Consider the following 20,636-nt stretch of genomic DNA (forward strand, 5'->3'; position numbering starts at 1 on the left):
AATCGCCGGCCGTGCAGTGGACGGCGGCCTCGCCGGGGAGATTGGGCTGCCGCAGGTAGAGGGTCGATGCGGGGGGTAGACGGCGGCGTTGCCGGTGAGATTGGGCTGCAGCGGGGTAGGGACGCGATGCGGGGGTGGACGGCGGCCTCGCCTGCGAGATTGGGCTGCAGCAGATGGGGTGCGGATGCAGGTCTCATCGACACAGGAGCACGAGGTAGCGGGCGACCGGCCGAAGCTTCGGCCGGCGCACCGTCTCCAAACGTTTCCCTTTTTGTTTTGCGACAGCCGCTTAAGTGTTGCAAATTTGCAGCACTTGGTGTAGAGAGCGGTTATGCCCTATTTTAGGGCACCTATTAGGGATGCTCTTAGCTCCCCTAAAAATGGCAAATCCTGCATTATTCGAGTGAGATATCCATCTTCCATATGACCCTGTTGTTGCGTTTTTGGCGTCAAAAAATCAAGACGATCAGAATTTAGTGCTGCACAGCAAGAAAACAGAATCATTCAGAAGGGGAAAAAGTGACAGAAAGAAGGAACAAGTGTTCGCTCCCATAAAAATGGCGAATCCTGTATTATTCCACTGAGATATCCATCTTTATCCATCTTCCAGATGGCTCTGTTGCTGTGTTTTTCGGGGTCAGCGCAAGAGAAAAACAACAAGAACACTGTAGCTTCAGGTGTGTATTTTCGCTGTACAAGATCTGGCAAATGCTGGAGGGGAAGGCGCCATCATCAGGGCTCGGGCGCCGGCAGCCTGCTCCGGACCGTGTGCTCCGGCTTATGGGTGCTCTCGAAGTCCGCATGGACAAACGCCCGCTCCACTTCCGGCAGCTTCTCGATCCTCTCCTGCAGCGACTCCCCGATGGCGTGCGCCTCCCGCAGCCGCATGTCCTCCGAGAGCTCGATGTCGACCTGGCGCCGGACCCGGAGAAGAAGAATGCACTCCATAAGACACTGACCTCGACGAAGTGAATTTCAGATGCACGTTCTCTGTGGCCATGAACACTGACCTCGACGAAGTAGAGGGCGCCGAAGCTGTAGGCCCGGACCGTGTCGACCCGCTGCACGCGCGCGTCGTGCTTCATGGCGAGGTAGGTCAGCATCTGCAGCATCTCCGGCGGCGCGCTCCGCCCCACCAGCGAGACTGCACAGATAAGAAGAATTCAGAGCTCCAGTTTAATTTCTACTGAACCAGAGCAGCACTGACGAAAAATTCAGAATATCCGGGGAGCAGACCGACCTGCTTGCTCAAGCACGGTGCCGGACCAGTTCGCAATGGTGTACACGGCGAGGAGCACGGCCCCGGCGGGGTCGATCCACCACAGGAACCTGTCTCCCAGGACGGCGGCCACCAGGCCGACGACGTTGGTGATCACGTCGAAGTAGTGGTCCTGGACGGCACAAGGCAAAAATTCCGCATCACTTTTCTCAAGAATCTATTCTGCATCGGCTCAAAAAATGGCAAGGCCAGGTCGTCTCTTTCTTTCTTTCACCTTGGCGTACGCCCGGACGATGCTGTTCCCCGAGCTCCTGCAGTAGAACCAGAGGGCGAGCTTGACGGCGGTGGCCGAGAGCATGATGGAGTAGAGCCATGTCAGCTGCTCCGAGGTCAGCTTGTCGCCGGGCTCGTTCTCCACCAGCTGCTCGATCGCCTGCACCAGGACCTGGAAGCCTGGCACGAATTGAGGGACGGAATTCACTTCGATTTGTGACCGGCGACAAGCAAGCAAGAACTGTGAGTCTGTGGGGAGATTTGGGGCTCACTTCACACCTAGAGTGGCCATGATGGCGGCGAAGACGATGATCCCCACCGGCTGGACGCGCAGCTTGCCGATGGGGTACTTGTAGATGTTCACCTTCTTCATGGAGAGGTGCGTGAACCAGAGGATGCCGCCGGCCATCAGGTCCAGCAGCGAGTCCAGCGTGGACGCCGCGATCGCCATGGACCCCGTCCTGATCGTGGCATACACCTGCAGCCCGAACGAGTCAGAATCAGAGCGTCAGAGCGATCGATTTCGCTTCCCCCGTCGCGCAATTGAGCCAATCAATCAATCACCTTGAAGGCCAGGAGGACGATGTTGGCGTAGTTGGATATCTTCATGGCGAACTCGCTCTGCTTCTGCTCCTCGTCGTCGGCGTCGTCGGCGTCGGGGTCGCCATCGTCGTCCGAGCCGAACTCGCCGGGCATGCACAGGGCCTCCACCTCCTCGAAGGTCTTCAGCGCGGCGAGCTGCTTCCTGTAGTACTCCCTCTCACCTGCGCGTGGCAAAGAGAGGGGAATGAACTCGTCGCGGCGCTCTCCATCGATTCAGCGGCGAGCTGGGAGGGGGAGGACGGGTTTGGCGGCGGTTACCTTGGGAGAGGTCCTTGACGCGGGCGACGTCGACGTCGGCGCCGCGCTCGGGGTCCAGCTCGGTGCGCATCTTGTCCGGCAGCCGGCGCAGGAAGCTGCTGCGCAGCGACCGCGCCGAGTCGCGCCGCCGGAGCGACGGCCGGCCGGCGCCGTTGGCCAGCAGCGGGGCGCTCCGGTCGTCGCCCTCCATGGCCGTCCGTACGCCTTGACTCTGTCGGCAGGTACGGCCGGCTGGGAGTGGAAGGTCAGGTTTTGGCTGCCTTCGCCCTGCTCAGCAGGCGCACCGGATATTTCCAAGCTCGCCTTCAGAGCATCTCCAACAGCCGCGCTAAGTGCCGTGCGCAAAAAACCTGTTTACCGCGCGCGCTGTGGCTGGTTTTACGCGCCCGCCTGCGCTGGCTCCAGCAGCCGCGCTATAATGCAGCGCGCGCCGCTCCAGCAGAGCGCAAAAATACAACGCGTGCGACTTGCCGGGCATTTTGCATATATGATATTTTGGAAAAAAAATGAACATGTGAAATTTGACACAAACAAGTTGATGAATAAAAGTTCATGCCCACAAGTTCAAAATCATGCCCACAAGTTCATCCAACCAAGTTCAAATGCAAACTAAAGTTCAAGACATGAAAGACACATCAATCTTCATCTTCGAAATGAATGTCATTGGTTTGAGACCAATGCGAATTGTTGGACCCAACACTCATAGTGGACATGTACGCATCATCGTTGAGACTACAAAATTTTTTGAACAATGCAAATAAGCTATGTATATGTGATGATGATGCATTGAAAAAATAAGAAGAAAAGAAAAGTTGGAAATTTTTTCACCTTGGGGGCATTTCGTCGAACACGTGGTGCGCGTCGGCGGCCGGCTCAATGAGTGAGCTCGCCGGCGCTTCGGTAGCCGCCGCGGCCGTCGAACGCGCTGCAAGCTTCTTTCCCCTCGCCTTCGTGGTGCCGGAGCCGTCCGCCGCCTTGATTTTCTTCGCGGATGTTTTGCCCTTCTTCGTCTGTGCCGCATTGGGGACCTTCTTCGACGATGCGACGGCGGCACGGGACGGCGCCGGCGCGACGCCACCCGGCGCCGTGGTCATCCGCGGCGGCAAGAAGAGGCTGCGCGCGAGGCCGACGCTCGGCGGAGCTCCGGCGGTGGCGACGCCAGCGCTTCCCGCGCTAGGGTTTCCGGCGGCGGCTGCGGCGGCGGGGGGTCGCGGCTGTACAGCGGGGTGAGCGGGGCGCCGGTGTGCGTGTCCATGGGTGGGTGGCAGGGCGCCGGCACCGGCGCGCGCGGGGCGTAGAACGAGGAGAGGAGAGAGTGCGGCGCTCGCGCTCGAGTGTGCCGCGCGCTGTAACTGGCGCCCGAAATACGCCGCGTGGGTAAGTGTTTTCAACCGCGCGCTCAATCCGTTATAGCGCGCGCGCCGTTTTTGGGCGCCCGCTGGAGCGACCTGCCGCGTTGCGCACGCGCTAAACGGCCTAATTTGCGGCGCGGCGCTAGTTTAGCGCGGCTGTTGGAGATGCTCTTATATCCACGGGACAAAGCTTCGAAAATGTTTCCCTCTTTGGAGGTCAACAAATAAAAAAAAGACAGTGGGATCTTCCTAATGGACGGCTCAGATTTCGTCTTCCACCTTGGTGGTCACACGTTTTGATTGATGGCTGCCTTTCCTCTGCCCTTCTTCATACTCCAAATCTAATGTCGCCGTCCTACTCCCGTCAAAAGCAGGCAGCCATGTATACAATTACTCAACTATCACGAATTCCTCTAGAGACGATAGCGAGTGAAATTTGTTTAAACCTTTTATTCATACGGCTCGTTGACGGATATTCATGGTTGATAATGACCGGGATCCGTGAGTACAACATATTGATTTTAGGGACTGAGATGTTAGGTGTCGATTCCTACATGCGGTGTGCATTAAATGTTTAAAGCAGACTTCGCTCGATCATAGGTGACCACACCGCCGATAAAGTGACGAGTTAAAACGCAAAGGAAGTTCAATAAAGTCTACTCATTCAGATAGAAGCGAATGAAAACTATTAGCAAAAAATATTTACTCCAGTAGGCTTCATTCGTACAAATTATAGTCCAACCTCTATTCTAGTCCCTACTAACCACGAGACTTTTTATGTCTATTTGTGAGTTAACATTCATATAAATTTTGATGTAGCCTCATAGAAATTCTGTGTCTTTTCGTGTGTTAACATTTAGTTTATTGTAGAAATGAAGTAATTACTATTGAGATAAAGAATGCGAAATAGCTTTTTATATGAGAAGGGGGAATATAGTGTCAGACGTGATTTGCAACAAAGATTGATAAAAGCATGATGGATGAAGGAGAAGTGATGGTCGAAAAGGGGGTACTAGTGAGGATGAGTAGATGGACGCAACGTCTCCCACATCAAGCTGCCACCGTCAACCTTGGGGGGTATCGACACAATCATAGATCAGGAGGCACTGCTGCCAAACCGCCGACGAAAAAAAATGAGATGGCTATGCTTTCTTTTCCCTTACTAATACTCCGATGTCGTTATCCAGCTTCAGTGTCGTTATCCAACTCACCTCAAACGCAGGTATAACAACAGAATCGCCTATCCAATCCTTCTTTTTAGAAGGTACAATTCCAACAGCTTAATATGTCATCACTAAAATGATTGGTGGAGTCTTAATGTGCAAAATAAACATACCAAGAGAATAAAGTCAACTACAATTAGGTAGAGTGAGCCAAGAAAAAACATAATCTACAACGTAAACCTTTGACATTGATTGTCCTTTTGCGAGTTGACAATTGCTTTGGAATGAAAACGAACAACCAGCTCCAATCTTTTCATTTTCAAGTCTTGACCATCTCAAACCGGGAAGGCCTGAGCTGTGCCGCTTCACAGTTGACGTCGATGAAGCCCCTCCGTTCCATCCCAGCCGTCCAGCCCCACCCTCCCGTTCCCCAACTCAAGCCCCCACGCCGCCGCTCGCCGCCGGCTGCCGGAGGGCCATCGCCGATGACCACCCCCCGCGCGGCCACGCCCCCGAGCTTCAAGCGATCCTCCCCCAGGAAGAAGCAGCGGCCCCGCAGCCGCCTCCTCGCCGCCGACTTCGCCGCCGGAGAGGCCGACGCTGCGCGGGCGTTGGTGGCGGCCAGGGCCACGCCGTCACCCCTCTCACCGCCGGCGGTGTCCCCGCAGTCTGCCGCAGGTATGGCTCTGCCTCGCGAGTTCTTCGAGGTGGATGCGCTCGACCTCGCCCCCCGCCTCCTCGGCAAGCTCCTGCGCCGCGACCAAGTCGTCCTCCGCATCACCGAGGTGCTTGCAATCTTTTATTTTCTTTTTGGCGTGGAGAGGTGCTTGTACTTGACAAATGCCGCATCAGAGTTAACAATGTTGCAATAACTGGAGCACATTTTGATTGAAATGTGCTAGTAGCATCTTGTTGTGTAATTCTAGGGTGGTGGCATGAGCATACCTTATTTCTTCTCAAACTTAGCAGAGTAGTATCAATTTGAGTCGATTTTTTCGATTTATTGTTTATATTTGGTTCAGGTGGAGGCTTACAGGCCAAACGATTCCGCGTGCCATGGCCGGTTCGGCATCACGGCGAGAACTGCTCCTGTGGTAAGGCCGGTGCTTCCTGTCATTGTTGATCTTGTGAAATGGTAATAGGGAGGATTTTGACCTTTGAGACCCGCTGAGGTTTTCCTCGTTCATGTGTTGTAGTTTGGACCAGGAGGGCATGCATATGTGTACCTATGCTATGGACTCCACATGATGCTCAATGTTGTTGCCGACAAAGAGGGCGTTGGAGCTGCTGTTCTGATCCGAGCGTGTGCCCCAGTTAGTGGTATGCATTCCTCACTAACTGCACATAGATATCTACCAGCAATTACTTTTTTACATGCACAGATGTACTAACAACAAGTGCAATAGATAAGGATTTGGGGTGATTTGGTTTGAACCTTGACTGAAATTCCATGAGGCGCCTCTTTTTTTATAGAAGATAATACTGTAACCGCAATTTGTTGCTTTAGTTGAATGTTAGGGGCAATGCTGGAGTTGGTTCTTTATTCCTGATTTTTTTTTCTTCACCCAAAGCATTGCTGAAATACCCTTCTTATGTGAGAAACTATACTAATCTGAGTCAGAGAGTGTGTTTCTCGAAGCATGTGTGAGAAACATAGAATTTGTTTAGATTTACTTTTGTCGCCCCACTGCCAAAAGATGGGAGTTTACGAGACATAATTATGCGAGCAAGAGGAACATAGAAGATATAGCCATCTTTCCTCCTAAGTTTCCTAATTCCATAATACCCTAATTTGGGAAAAGAAGCAAAATGAGTTTTGACATTAGACAGCTGGAGTAGAACATCATATACCAAATGCCAGTTCCACAAATCAAATTACATATTTGCACGATAAATGATGTTCTTTTGTAGCAAACTGACAACACATGTTTTTGGCTGTGTAAAAAGGCCAATTTGTCCCCTGTCAGCACTCCTTTCTCCTTTGTAACATCTAGTTTGAGCTGAATGCTGCTACTTCCTATGAAATTACTGTAGGACTGGAAATTATTCAGCAGCGTCGTGGCCAACAAACCGAGAAACCGATCCTACTTACAGGACCAGGAAAGGTGTACACTGCTCGACATCAAAGCTTTTGTTTTCTGAATTATTATGGTTGTTCCTATAACACTGTGTCATAACTGTTCTTGCCTTCTTATTCAGGTCGGCCAAGCTCTGGGGCTTTCCACCGACTGGTCGAACCATCCACTATATACACCCGGTAAAACTGAGCTATCTCCAATATTGCCTGAATCTGTCAGATGTCGTCAATGCATATTTATCCACCATTTTGTTTTCTGTCTCAGGTGGGTTGGAAGTTCTGGATGCACCAGAACCTGAGAACATTTTGGTTGGCCCCCGTGTCGGAATCGAGTATGCATCGCCCGAGCATGTCATGGCGCCATGGAGGTTCGCCGTTGCGGGCACCCCATGGATCAGTGCCCCGAAGAACACTCTCAGACCTCGGTGAAGACCCGGATATGGTGGAGAAGAGTGACTCGGCCTTAACAACTCACCCAATCTGATGGCAGCACTTTTGCGTTGCCAAATGCACTGTGTTTATGCCCACTGAAAAACATGCCATGTATTCCATGATCTGGTCCATCTGGACTAGCTGAAATGAACAATTTGTACATAAGAAGCTTTTGTACACACCAGAGAGATAGATCAATGTCTCTTGATCATGTTTTCATACATTATATGATGAGCCAGGAGTTGTACCGATTATTCGTCGCCTACCCAGCTTATTTCCAAATCCAAGGCCGAACCATCTGCGAGTCACATCGCGGAGCAAAGTGTCATTCACCTCGCAGAACCTGTGCGGCCAACCAGCCGGCTCGACTGCCTCAAACCCTAAACCCGGGGTCCGGTCATTGGAACGGAGGTTCTTCTTGTCGGTCCAATCGACGGTGTATGTCGAAGCTCGGCGGCGGAATTTCACCTTGAACTCGTCCCAAGCTTGGTACTTGTAGTGGTTCACGCGAATTCGCGTGCTCCATTTGCTTCGAAACCCTGGTTGAAGCATGAAGTAGTGGACCGAGTTAGTCAGCGACCGGTCCACCGCGTCGAGCCGGACCAATGACTTGCGCCGCTCCATGACCTGCCTTCGGCATGTGTAGCCCTGGGTGACCCCCTCCTTTGGGTGCACGGTCTGGCCCGAGGGGCCAAAATCCGCGCACCACATAGACACCTGTCCAATGTCTTTTTCGACGGTTGTGATCGAATGGAGCATAGATTTCGTAGGGTTCTCTGGATGGACCCAGTGTGGAGAGAAGAGGAACTCGTCGACGTCGATGAAGACCATCCACTCGCACGAATCTCGATGCACCGCTGCGCCGTGTGACAGCGCGGCCTCTAGAGTTTTGGGCCAGGGCCAGGTCATAGTGAAGACTTCGAATCCGTCCGAGGTGAGATGGCGCACCTGGTCCACCAGGTCATCCTCGGTCCCGTTGTCGTAGACGTAGAACCGGTCCACGCCCACGGCCGCGTGGTAGACAACCCACTCCCGCAGGAACTTGGCCACGTCCCGGACCATGGTGCAGGCGCAAATCAGCCTCTTCCCTGACGGCGTTGATCCGGTCGCCGGCGACGAGTCGGGGCGCCGTGGAGGATCGTAGGTGGCCAGTGAGGGGATGGGCTCCTCTCCGACCACGGCAAGCGTGACGCGCAGCTCTCGGTCTACCGGAGTCGTTGCCGGTGGAGGCGGGCACCGGAAGACTTGCTGCGCCGAGGTGGTGGCCGGCAGCGAGGCCACGGCGTTACCGGCGTCGCCACGGTAGTACAGGCACCGGATGTCTGCAGCCGGGCGGTTGACTTTTTTCCGTCGGTTGACGCCCTTGGCGAAGACGAGCACGTCACCACCGTCGATCACGACGGACTCGTACACGATGCGGTCGCTCCACTTCAGCATCTCCGGCGAGCGGCCTGAGGCGCCATCGTCGGCGTTACCTACCGTGGAGGCGGAGAAGAGCACGAGCGGCGCGTCATGTTGCTGAGTCCGCGTTGGCTCGGGCATGATGCAGCTGTAAGCGTGGCGGCCGGTCGCCGGCAGCGGCCCGAGCGCGCGCGCCGGGGACGACGCCCCGCCCCGGAACACACACGTGGCGTTTTGTACGGGTGCACTGGCGGCGTCGGGTCGTCGGACCAGGGCGATGACCTCCCAGGCCGGAAGCAGCACGGCCTCCGTTCCCGCGCCCGCCGGCGTGGCTGTCTCGGCTCGGACGGCGCGGAGGCCGAGGGGCAGCCAGCGCGGCGGCACGAGCAGGGAGCGCGAGCGCGTATCGCGCAGAGGGAATGCAACGAGGCCGGCCTGGACGCAGATGAAGACGAGGAGCGCCGTGACGGAGAGGGCCGCGGCGGCGGCGTGCCGCCGGCGCGACTGCATGGTGCCTGCCCAGGCAGAATAGATGACGCACGGTTGCGGCGGCGATCGATGGGAATTTCACGCAGGAACTGACCAGGTCCGTCTCCTGCTTGTAGCTCGCTGCGCCGATGGGTTAGTGGCTTGCACGGATTGGCCACTGCGAGTTAAGCGACAGCGATGCCCATTTTGTTTTAGCCACCCACGAGGCCATGACCACGACGACGACGATGACTGCTGGAGTACGAGTCTACGACTACTAGTGCTCGTGCTTACGTACTTTGCAAATCAGTATCGTGCGACCGATTATTGGCATGCGTTACGTCGCCACTGAGCTAGTGCAGCGCGTGTAAGCCACGTTGTCTTCGTTGGCTCAAACCGGATAGTCAGTGTAAGATCGAAGTGAAATTAGGACACGAGGTGTAGCTAGCACCGCTCGTTCAGCGCCACGCAACAGTGCGCATAACAAAAACTGTTGAACTTCCTCCGCCTGTAATTGGCGTGATAACCATCGAGTTTATATATAAAGAAAAATATCTTGGCCAGTTCACCAAATATTTTGGTCAGAATAGCCACGTTAAACCCTTTATTTATTCAGTTTATTTGCAAGGATGAAGAAATTAAGCTGCGAGACAGAAAATCTAAAAATTCCCTTGGGGGAGAATATTTGGTTTAAACAGGCAACACACATGCATATACACAACAAAAGTTGCAACTTCCAAGCTGCAGCTAAGTATTTTGTAATTTTGAAACAAGATTGTTACCTTCCTTGGGAACTGGGATCGAGCTGGTGGTTATTACGTACTCCTAAACAGAGAAATGGTTGAATGAGCAGCCCTGGAGTAAACTAAGAGCCTGTTTGTTTCGGGGGAAGTAGTGTTTTAGGGAATGGGAATTAGGAGGGCGTGGGGTTTAAATTCCCTTGTTTGATTGGAGGACAGGGGAATTGATGATGGACGGGAATCTCTCAGCTAACTCCCACTTAAAAATTCCCATGCCTTTTCCTCAAGCTGCCAAACACGCTGTAAGAGAATTTACAATGGCCTAGAGTGAATTGTGCGAAAAGCTTCTTCTTCCGATTGGTCTTCCAAGACATTTGATTCTTGATTCCCAAGAAGTAACATAAAAAGAAAGAATTTATTAGTAAAGTAGTTCGAGCAAAAAAATTCTGCGGGAAAAAAAATGGTTCTACAGGCTGCGATGAGGAGAAATTGGCATAACACCTTATGCATAAAGGGGGTTTTCATATTTCGTCACACATTTCATCCTTTGAACTAGCTTATTTGGAAGCCAATTTAGTTGGATGCCTATGTTATTTGCAAACTCATTTTGTCTTTTGAATTATTTGGAACCAAAAGATTAATGAGTCAAGGGTGACCAAACTCTGGAGCAAAAATGATTAACTGTTGGCAACAGGTTACACGTACAGTTATTATGAACAAGATGCCCAGCGTATGCAGCTTCATGCATGTTTTCATAGTTAACTAGAGAGTGAAAGAAAATATGAGTAAAATCTGGCAATGGACTCGCTAGAACATACCTGCCACTGCCATAGAGAATGAGTGACTCTCCCATCAGATCTAGAAGCGCCCTCTCATCACATAAGCATTTTCCTTCATCTTTGGACAGCCAGAAATACACACATTATTTATTTCTGCAATTGCATTTGCCCCACCAATTGACACAAGGTCTGGACAATCCTCAATCTTCAATTCCTTGAGTGACGTGAGATCACTGCTCCAAACTTCTCCTGGAATGGACACTACACGTGGACATTCAATCATCTGCAGTGAAACAAGGGATGCGAGGTTCTCTAGGCTACTGGGAACCCATGCGGAGATATCCCCACATGACCGTAAGTAGAGTCTTTGGAGGGATGATGGGAGCGCCAATCCACTTTGCCAGTTGATACTTGGGCAATCATGAACTTTCAAATCCTTCAGGAAAGGGAAACTTCCAAACGTTTCACTGGATAGGGAAATTAACTTGCCACAGCGTCCAACAAGAATGCTCTCGATAGCAGGTAGATATTCTTCTGTTAGAAGGTCATCAATATTTGACAGTTTCTCACAATCATAAATGGTTATGGAAGTAAGAGATGAGAATATCACGCTGGTGGTGCCTCCGCCACGAGAAATGTTAGTGAAGAAAGGTTCAGGTTGTCCAATAGATGTAAGAGATCTGCACCCTGTAATGTTCAACTCTAGTAGAGCTGGAAGACTCCACATTTGTGGTTCGATGGATGTCACGCAGTGACATGACAAAGAAAGGCAGACTAGGGACGAGCATTCTATATTTCCTGCAAGATTCCCAGAACTACCCAGCACGAGCCTCTCGAGGGAGGGCGCCACCAAACCATAGGAGTAAATATTTGGACAATCACTCACGTATAATTCTTCAAGGCAATGCAAGTCCTCAAACCTCTCAGTTGGCACTGATACTAACTTATTGCAATATTGAATTGTTATTTTCTTGATGGCTGGTACAGAAGCTGGATGTAGCACTTGTTCAAGGCTTGATACATTCTTGCACATGTAAATGGATATGACTGTCAGGGCCAAGAAAGTACCAATACTGTCATTATTGTTGTCAATTGGCACCGCACGCATATCATTTAGGTTTATGCGCTGTGAGATCCTGGAAAATGATATGCTCTCGAGTCCATCACAGTTATGCAACGATAGTGATGTTAAATTAGCTAAGTTTTGTGGCTGAAACCAGTTTGGGAGAGATACACCTGGATAACACCGCAGGAGCAGAGATTTGAGATTGATGGAAGGTTGTAGAACTTGAAGCACTTCAATCTCACTGTGCCCCTGTGTGGATAAAGACCACCCCAAGGTGAGGCCATTAAGATATCGCTTATTCTTTAGTTCAACCTGTGCTGCATGATCCTTGCTTCGCATGCTCAGATTGCATATCTCCAAATCTCCACAAAATTGGGTCACATTCTTTAGCAGTCTCATTCGTAGTCCCCGTTCACTGTCTGCATCAAAATTTAGTGGACAGTCTTGATCATATTGAAATCCATTTGATTCAAATCTCTGTAAGCTGATCAATTTACTGAAGTCACTGGGCAAGCTTTCTAGCTTGCATTCGCTAGCACTGAAAATCTGCAAATTATACAGGCAACAAATTGCTGAAGGAAGGCTGTCGAAAGGACATGCTCTGGAGATTTTCAGGTACCGGAGATGCTTCAAGTTGCCAACACTATCTGGTAACTCCTCAATGGCAGAAAAAATGATTACACGCATATGCCGAAGTTCATTGAACCAATGAACTACAACAGAAGCTACAGTCTTATTCCTTAAAGACTTGTTGCAAAATAGTGTACGGAGTTTTGTGTGCTTGCATAGACTCAGCAATGTGGAACGGTCAAATTTTGTGCTAGAGAGTATTGAAAGATGACGAACGTCCTGAGGAACTTTCTGGAAGTCACTCATATTTTTAATGACAAAGCAGTCATGCTCCGAAACTAGTTGTGCCATGTCATACAGCAAGTCATGTATTACGTAAGTATCACGAACTTTCTGAAAGAAGGAACGTTCTACAAGATCTTCGAAGTACTGGCAGCCAATATCTTGAATCGGAATGTCACCTTGAGGTTCAACCAAGCCTTCTGCTACCCAAATTTCAGCTAAATAGTCCTTCTCAAATTTGTGATCTTTAGGGTATACAGCACAGAACGAGAAGCATCTCTTCAAATGGAATGGTAAATACATGTAGCTCAACCGAAGTGCTGGCAAAATTTCAGTCTCATTTTGTCTCAACTCCCACAATTCACTTTCTAGTATTTTATTCCAGTGTGTTACATGAAGGTTCATTTTTAACAGGCGACCAAGAGTTTTGGCTGCTAAAGGAGAACCTTTCAGTTTAGGAAGTATGCTTCTACCAATGAGCTCTAGCTCAGGTTCACTGTTCGAACTCTCAGATCCAAACACACATAGTTTGAAGAAATTCCAGAAGACATCATCCTTCAAACCATCCAATATAAAGGGCTCCATTGTCCCCACTCCATCAGCAACCTTTGGAGATCTAGTGGTGACCAAAATCATACTTCCCTGTATCACATTTCTCAAAGGTGCACAAAACCTCTTCCAACACAGCCCATTTTCCTTCAAGGCATCATCCCACATATCATCAAGGACAATCAAGAACCTTTTGTTCCTCACATTCTTTGAAAGAGCGCGTTGAAGAGAATCCAAATTATCAGAAGAGGCTTGCACGGCCTCTTTGGTTAACCTTGTCACATCAAAGTCATCTGAGACACAAATCCAAATTACCAAGTCAAAGTAAGACTTCACTTGTTGATGATTGCAGATATGTTGGGCCAAAGTGGTTTTTCCGACACCCCCAAGTCCAACTATTGGCAAAACAGGAATGCTTGGTATTCTTGATTCATTACTAATGTTGCTTGATGTACTTGTCGACCCTCTCACTACAGTACTTGCTCTCTTGCGTTTGAGATGAGCCCCGCTAATATTTGTAGGTACACCAAGCAATCCTATCACCTGCTTCAGCTCCAGGTCACGACCAAATATTTTTGTCTCATCGGGCAAAGAGCTAGTATCTGGCCTGACTGATTTATCAAAGTGCGGTGTCTCTTCACGCAAACCCATCTCCTCCAGCTGCCTAGAAAGATTTTTCAGTCTTTTCTGGATATCTTCCACTTTGTTGAAGCTACCTTGAATAACACTGTTAAAGAAGTCAACAAAAGGGCTTTGGCTTGCATTGCCCTCCACGGCCACCTTCAGCTCATACCATCCAAACTCATCAAGAAGGTCATCAGCATCATACACTGCATCCCTGAGTTTTGGAAGGAGCTTGGCCACGCACTGTTCATGGATCCTCCACTCTGCTCGATCAATGAGGTCGCACATTGCAGGAAGTGTATCCCTAAGGCGTAGTAGGCCACTCTGCAAGTGCAGTACTTCATCCTGAAGCGTTTGCTCCTCTGTGCCACTCCATCGGGAGCGAAGAGATGAAATAGCAGATCTGGCCCACTGAAACAAGTTGACACACTCATTGATTGCACTAATGACCGTGATGCCCCCAGGTATAGTCATGTCGACTGCGTCCCAAAATTTCTTTTTATCCTGTTGAAAATCAGAGTACATGGTGAGCATTATGGAAGCATAGTTTGTGGTCAGAGGAATATTAAAGATATAAATATAGTTAACATTATTTTCTCCAAAGAAAAAGTTTAACTACCCGAAGTTTAGGGCCCAGTTGGAAAGCCAGTTTTGAACCCAAAACCGGATAAAATTAATGGGCTCGGTCTGGAAATGAGTGTTTGGATATCCGGTCTTGGTTTCAGAACTACAGCCTTACACGGTTACACTTACACCTGAATAAAAATACACTGGATGTTGTGAAACCACAGTCGTTTAATCATCAATCGACAATCCCATCATTCCACATCACACATACGACAATCACAGATAATAGGCACAATGCACAGGCATATAAGGACAATAAACAGTGTATGGGGAGAAAACCGTGGGAGCTCTTTCATTAATTAGTGTCTTATCTCATATACTCCCTCCATCACAGGTTAGAAGACACAGTTAAATTTGCATGCGTTTCCACAATAGACAAGGTTTAGGACGCATTGCATTTATTTCTAGTAGCTAATTAGTACTCCAATATACTATTTCTATATGCATGCGTAGTGTGAATGCTATTTTTTAGCCCATCTCACAACCAATAGATAACCACCTAGATTTCGGAGAATTTCCAAGCACGCCTTAGACTAGTCATAATGGGTAGTAACTTAGACTAGTAACATGCATATGTTACTAGTCTATGTTACTACCTCCATAGTGGATAGTAACATATGTGTTGTGTCATGCACCACTTCATTTATTACATTGTAGACTCATCTTTTCTTGATATGTGTGATGTTACAGTAACTAGCTATGTTACCACATGCCTCTCTTTCTTCATTAATTACATGCCACATCATCTATTTTGCCTAGATAAGTGTGATGTTACCATCTATGTTAGAGCTTGTTTGGTTCCAATAAGTCACCTGACTTAAAATCAGTGACTTATAAGTCACGCCTGTTTGGTTGTCATCTGACTTATAAATCACTTGACCACACCTTTCCACCTTGTTTTTTAATATAAAAGTAATGGGACCCACGTAAAAATGGGTGACTTATAAGTTTTAAGTTGGGGTGAAGTAACTTATGACTTATAAGTTGGGGTGACTTATAAGTTGGGTCTGTTTGGTAAAATAAGTCACTTTTTGCACTTTTTGACTTATAAGTTGGTGACTTATTTGGAACCAAACAGGGCCTTACTCCCACTGTGGGTAGTCTAAACCGTAACAGAGGGAGTAATGAACTTGTGAGCACTAAGCTCTGTGTGTGTGAAACTCTCCAGCACATTGGCTACTTATAGCCAACCCCAGGGGCAATTTCGTTATAAAGCCCACACTGCAATAGTTTCAGAACCTATTTTCCATCTCCGGGTTAGGGAGAAGGTTGTTGATGCAGCCCTTTTTGCAGGTTATAGAAAATGTTAGTTTCTAAACAGTTGAGATCTCGCCATTTTTTTCGAGTTCTTTTACAGTACCCTGAGTTTAATATGAGTCATCCATTTGTTCAGATCCAACGGGCGTGCTTAAATGGTACTCCATTATAAGCATCGAGGAGTACTGCAGCCAAATACCAGGGAGTACCTTAATTATGAGGGTATATTCGTCATGTACAAGAGCTAGACTCAGATCCAAAGTTTGATGACTAGTATGATGCTATTCCGGCGGTCAGCTGCAGTGAGTTCTTTGATCATGCTCCAACTTATGCACCTTCGATCATGCGCCAGCGAGTTCTTCGATCATGCACCAGCATATGGTCCTTCTTCCCTTGGCGAAGAGAAACACAAAATCATGCAGTCATGAACGATCCAACAACGGTTTCTGAATCACGTTAGTTTACCGTCAATCAATACTGTTGATTGAATATGGACATGGGGGAATTTATGATCAGCAAAATTACAGGGGCGGCCCATTTGATTTCAGTAACGCCGGCAGACTCATTTATAACAAAGGAGATCGTTTTGATTTCAGCAGCGCCGGCAGATTCGTCTATAACAACGGCGACGGATCTCAGAAACTGAGATGGCGGCGGCTGATTTGGTCGCTGTGGCGGCGCCATAGACACAAGTTAATTGGATTAGGGTAATCAAACCGCCACGTGAACTGTAAAATGTCTCTAACGCCCTCCAATATTAATGGCTGGATTTAGTTGGTACTCCACATAGGCCTTGGGGAGTACGAGGGTACCGTAAAAAGACTCATTTTTTTCTCTTCTTTTCCATAATAAACTCCTAGTAGTCCAACCGCTCGTGATATTGTATTAAGAATCACAAGAGGTATAGTTGGAAAGAGGTTCCTGTTGTAATGGGGGATTACTGCTGGGGGTTGGGACTTGGAAGCCATGGCCCGTGATGGACAAGAAATACTTGCAAAAGGATGGTGAGGGAAATTCTTCTACTGCCTTAAACTTGACGAGTCCAAGGGTTTTTTATATTTTGGCTGGGGCTTCCCAGCAGCAGACTGGTGAGGTGAACAAAATTCCATTGATTTTCTTGTGCATGGGAATTTATAGGTGAAAAATGTTACTACAATGTTGCAAAACAGGCCTTGAGGATATTTTGCACTTTTAGTATTTGTAGAAGGAAACCAGAGATAGTATAAGAAAACGAGATAATAGCGCAATATTCAACTGACTGATGTGATCCTCTGCTGGTTGCGGACACTAATGTCACAGGTCAGGTGTTCTACAAATTTGGAACGGTTGTACCGAAACAAATATTACTTGAAGTATGTACGTATCATCTAAGTTTGACTTAACAAGATTCAGGGTTTTACCCTCTAGAAGAGATTACTGCTCAAATCCCTAAACTTGTGCTGAAAGAGGTTCATAGGTCCTTCAACTTGAAATTTAATTTGAGCGTAAACTTGCAGATAAGCGAAATACATGTCTCCAGAGTCCAGACTTGCAAGAGGTGTCACTTTGGGTCAATTCAACTAGGGGTCAGTGAAATGGCGGTGTGAAATCGATGCAGCCTTGCAGGGGCGAGGCAAGGATTGAGGGCAAACTTATCTTCTCGCCGCGCCGCGCCACCGCCCGCTTCGCTGCTAGCTCCCTCGGCCACGCCCAGCGGTGCCGGCTGCCCTCGGCCACGCTCAGCGACGCCGGCTGCCCTCGGCTGCTCCGCCTCGCCACGCACGTCCGTGACCTCCGGGATTTGACCTACCGCCACGTAGTCCTGGCCATGGGCAGCCCGGCCCGGTCGGCACGAAAAAGCCCGACCCGGCCCGACCTTGTCCACGGGCCGGGCTCGGGCCTAGGTTTTGAGCACGAAGCACGGGCTGGGCCGGGCCCGGGCTCATCGTTTTTGCCATCTAAGGAAGAGGCCCGACGGGCTTTTAACGTGATGGGCCGGGCTCTGGCCTGATTTTTAGGCCCGACAGCCGGGTCGGGCCGGGCTCGGGCCTGGGTTTTTTGCGTCGGGTTTTGGTTGGCCCGGCCCGAGGGATGGCCAGGTGTACCGCCAGGCACTCCGCGGCAGTCTGGTTCGCTCACCCCTCGGCCACGAGATTTCTTTAAAAATATTATTATTATTGAACCAATTCCGAAAATATATGACCTAATTCAAAAATTTCAATTTTATGACTTGGTTGGCCTCCTGTTGACCGAGACGTAATCTTGAAGGACGAAGAGCCACTCTTTGAGCTGCCGGAGGCTGAAGAGGTCACTCTTCCTTTTTCCTTGGAAGAGATGGCTTACACAAAACCCAAGCAACCTCACACGACCATCTCGGCTGTACCGTAGCTCCCCTAGCCAAACGGTCCCACCAGCAGCACCACATCGATGTGAAGAATCCATTTAGATGAATATGAGCTCCAACAATGCATTGTGGAGGATGAATTTTACCATTCAATCTACACCAACCGGCGCAAGGCTACACCGCTGTCGGTGAATTTTTTCCAATTAATCGCACTCATCTACTTATCTAGATGCCGCCATCCTTCTAGACACTGTTCCTCTTCCTATTATTTTCGTTGGCCACACACATCACTATCCGCGCCGGTTGGCGGCGCCAGTTCTCCTTCCAGATTCGGATCATGGTACTGTTGCCATCATTCTTCGAGGCCATCATCCTCCACAGTTCCCAGCACCTTCGGGGAGGAGGAGATCATCCTCTCCTACGGCGACAAGGAGGAGGAAAATCCACAGTCGTGCCTCCTCGCGGAGGCAGCGACGACACAGCAGTACTAGCCACAAATAGAGATCATGATCGAGCTGTCTCTCAAGTGCCATGGTTTGGCGCTGCCCTCACCGCCGCTCCACCACATGAAGGTGGAGCCGGCGTCACTGCCTCACCACTGTGTCAAGGTGGAGCTAGCATCTTAGCCCCTCTGACATGTCAAGGCAGAGCCTCCCCTTCGGGGCACTCACGACATCCAAATCAGACGCTGCATGAAGGAGGAGCTGGAGTCACCGCCGCACAGCTGGTATGCATTGGCTGTCCCGCTGAGTCTCACACGGCAAAGTTGTGAAGGAGGATGTGCCCCCATCGACCGCGAAGGCATGCGAGAACCTCCTTCATTACCTCGGTCGCGGTGGCAGTAGCTCCTCGTCGTCGTAGAGCATTGTCACGACAGAGGATAGGGCGACCAGGGAAGCGGCGTAACACAGTGTTCACGAAATCCTGGGTCCTCACGAACCCAACCTCGTGGAGTTCTGTGTCGTTACTGATCAATAACCACAGTGGAGACATATGTATGGCGACTATGCCGCCTCGACGAGGAGCTCGCCAAGATTGGGGAGGAGTACTCCCTGTATGACACCGCCATCGCCGTCGGCAAGGGAAAGGGTAGAGCAACCCAACTAGGGCCAGTGTTGAACAAGGCAACCCTCCTCACATCACAGGAGGAAGTGGAGCGGCTCCTTTGTGAGGACCAGGCGACGCTCGGGTAGGGTTGTGGCGTCTCCGCACCCTTTCACCGTTGGAAGGACCACTCCGAATACGACGACGAAGACAAGGACAACAATGGGGGTGCCTCCAGCCAGCCCTACTAGGTGTATGAGGTCACCATCCGTTACACATTAGTTTAGGATTTTTTAGGTTTTAGTTGAACAGATGAAATGTCGTCCGATTTATGTAAATTATATCAAACTTATGCCCGTTTGCATGAACTTTGTTGTGTTTGAATTAATTACGTCTGAATGTGTTTACGACAAGCATTGGATGCTCGGCTCCCGTATCATTGTCCGCGGATGCGTATGGATCACTGATGGCCTCTACATCAACCTTGCTGCATCTCCGATGATGTGTGAGTAGTTTGCCACGGACCTACAGGTCCGTAGTGATTAGCTAGATGGCTTATTCCCTCTCTTTGATCTTCAATACAACACTACTAGGGAAAGCTTATAGGCAGACGCTTACTAGTAGCGCGTATTTATACCCCTCGCTACTGCTACTTACTAGTAGCGCGGGTTTTTACCCGTCGCTACTACTAAGTTGATAGTAGTAGCGCGGGTTTTTAGCCCTCGCTACTACTAAGCGGTCTCTACCGTGCCCCCCGAGACGTGCCATAGTAGCAGCGAGGGGTATAAACCCGCGCTACTACTAAGTTGATAGTAGCAGCGCAGTTTTATACCCATTTCTACTACTAGGTACGAGGTAGGTGAAGTCCCCATATCCTCGGCCGAATCTCTCCTCTCCCTCACTCTCCCTCCTCTCTCCATAGGCTCTCCTATGGTGCTCCTACCCAAGCACACCTCCTCCTCCATGGCGCCCAACAAGTTCACCTCCCCGTGTCGCTGGCGTCCAGGAGGTCGCTCGTCTCCCCCCTCGCCTGTATGCCACCACGACGGAGCACCTCACCACCGGCGACCATCCCCGCTGCTACCTCCATCTCCTTCCTCTCTTCCTCGTTTTTCTTTCTCTCTATCTCTCTCTCCCTCTGGATTGACTCACCCTCCCATGTTCTTGCCCGTGCAGGTCATTGCCATGGACGACCAGGAGCACACTGCCTTGGCTGCAAGGAGGAGCCCCACGCCGCCGCCTTGCTTGGCCATGGATACGGGCCCTCTACAGCAGCCGCCGCTGGATCTGGTCTACCGCCGCCCTTCCGCACCTCCGGCGACCCCTGCCGGCGCTGGATCGAACCATTGCTGCCATTGACAGCACACACGGGATTGGGATTTTTTTGTTTTTGAAATTAATAGTAGTAGCGCGGGTAGCACCCATGCTACTACTAACAAGCGTAGTAGTATCGCGGGTGCCCGCGCTACTACTAGGCTTTTTCCTAGTAGTGCAATGTTCTCATGGGAGATCGATTCGATGCAATCTTC

At 49.9% G+C, this 20,636-nt stretch overlaps 4 protein-coding genes across 4 annotated transcripts; 1 reads left to right on the plus strand and 3 right to left on the minus strand.

The window, feature by feature from the left end:
• Nucleotides 1-520: 520 nt before the first annotated feature.
• On the minus strand, nt 521-2,660 carry LOC119318001 (metal tolerance protein 3-like). The gene is made up of 7 exons (XM_037592507.1): nt 2,354-2,660; nt 2,057-2,256; nt 1,772-1,970; nt 1,494-1,672; nt 1,241-1,391; nt 1,011-1,144; nt 521-912 (listed from the first exon to the last, which is right to left on the minus strand). The coding sequence occupies exons 1-7, from the start codon at nt 2,541-2,543 to the stop codon at nt 733-735; spliced, it is 1,233 nt and encodes a 410-aa protein (XP_037448404.1). The 5' UTR covers nt 2,544-2,660; the 3' UTR covers nt 521-732.
• A 2,553-nt stretch (nt 2,661-5,213) lies between these two features.
• Nucleotides 5,214-7,406, plus strand: LOC119318004 (DNA-3-methyladenine glycosylase-like). Its single transcript, XM_037592509.1, has 6 exons — nt 5,214-5,653; nt 5,891-5,962; nt 6,065-6,188; nt 6,903-6,973; nt 7,068-7,125; nt 7,211-7,406. The coding sequence occupies exons 1-6, from the start codon at nt 5,249-5,251 to the stop codon at nt 7,372-7,374; spliced, it is 894 nt and encodes a 297-aa protein (XP_037448406.1). The 5' UTR covers nt 5,214-5,248; the 3' UTR covers nt 7,375-7,406.
• Nucleotides 7,407-7,566: 160 nt separating this feature from the next.
• LOC119318003 (glycosyltransferase family 92 protein RCOM_0530710-like) lies at nt 7,567-9,349 on the minus strand. The gene has a single exon (XM_037592508.1). The coding sequence runs from the start codon at nt 9,286-9,288 to the stop codon at nt 7,594-7,596; it is 1,695 nt and encodes a 564-aa protein (XP_037448405.1). The 5' UTR covers nt 9,289-9,349; the 3' UTR covers nt 7,567-7,593.
• Nucleotides 9,350-10,844: 1,495 nt separating this feature from the next.
• Nucleotides 10,845-14,330, minus strand: LOC119315990 (putative disease resistance protein RGA4). The gene has a single exon (XM_037590402.1). It carries the CDS (start codon nt 14,328-14,330, stop codon nt 10,845-10,847), a length of 3,486 nt encoding a protein of 1,161 aa, XP_037446299.1.
• Nucleotides 14,331-20,636: the final 6,306 nt, after the last annotated feature.

This window comes from Triticum dicoccoides, chromosome 6A, assembly GCF_002162155.2.
Source record: "Triticum dicoccoides isolate Atlit2015 ecotype Zavitan chromosome 6A, WEW_v2.0, whole genome shotgun sequence".
Taxonomy (NCBI): Eukaryota; Viridiplantae; Streptophyta; class Magnoliopsida; order Poales; family Poaceae; genus Triticum; species Triticum dicoccoides.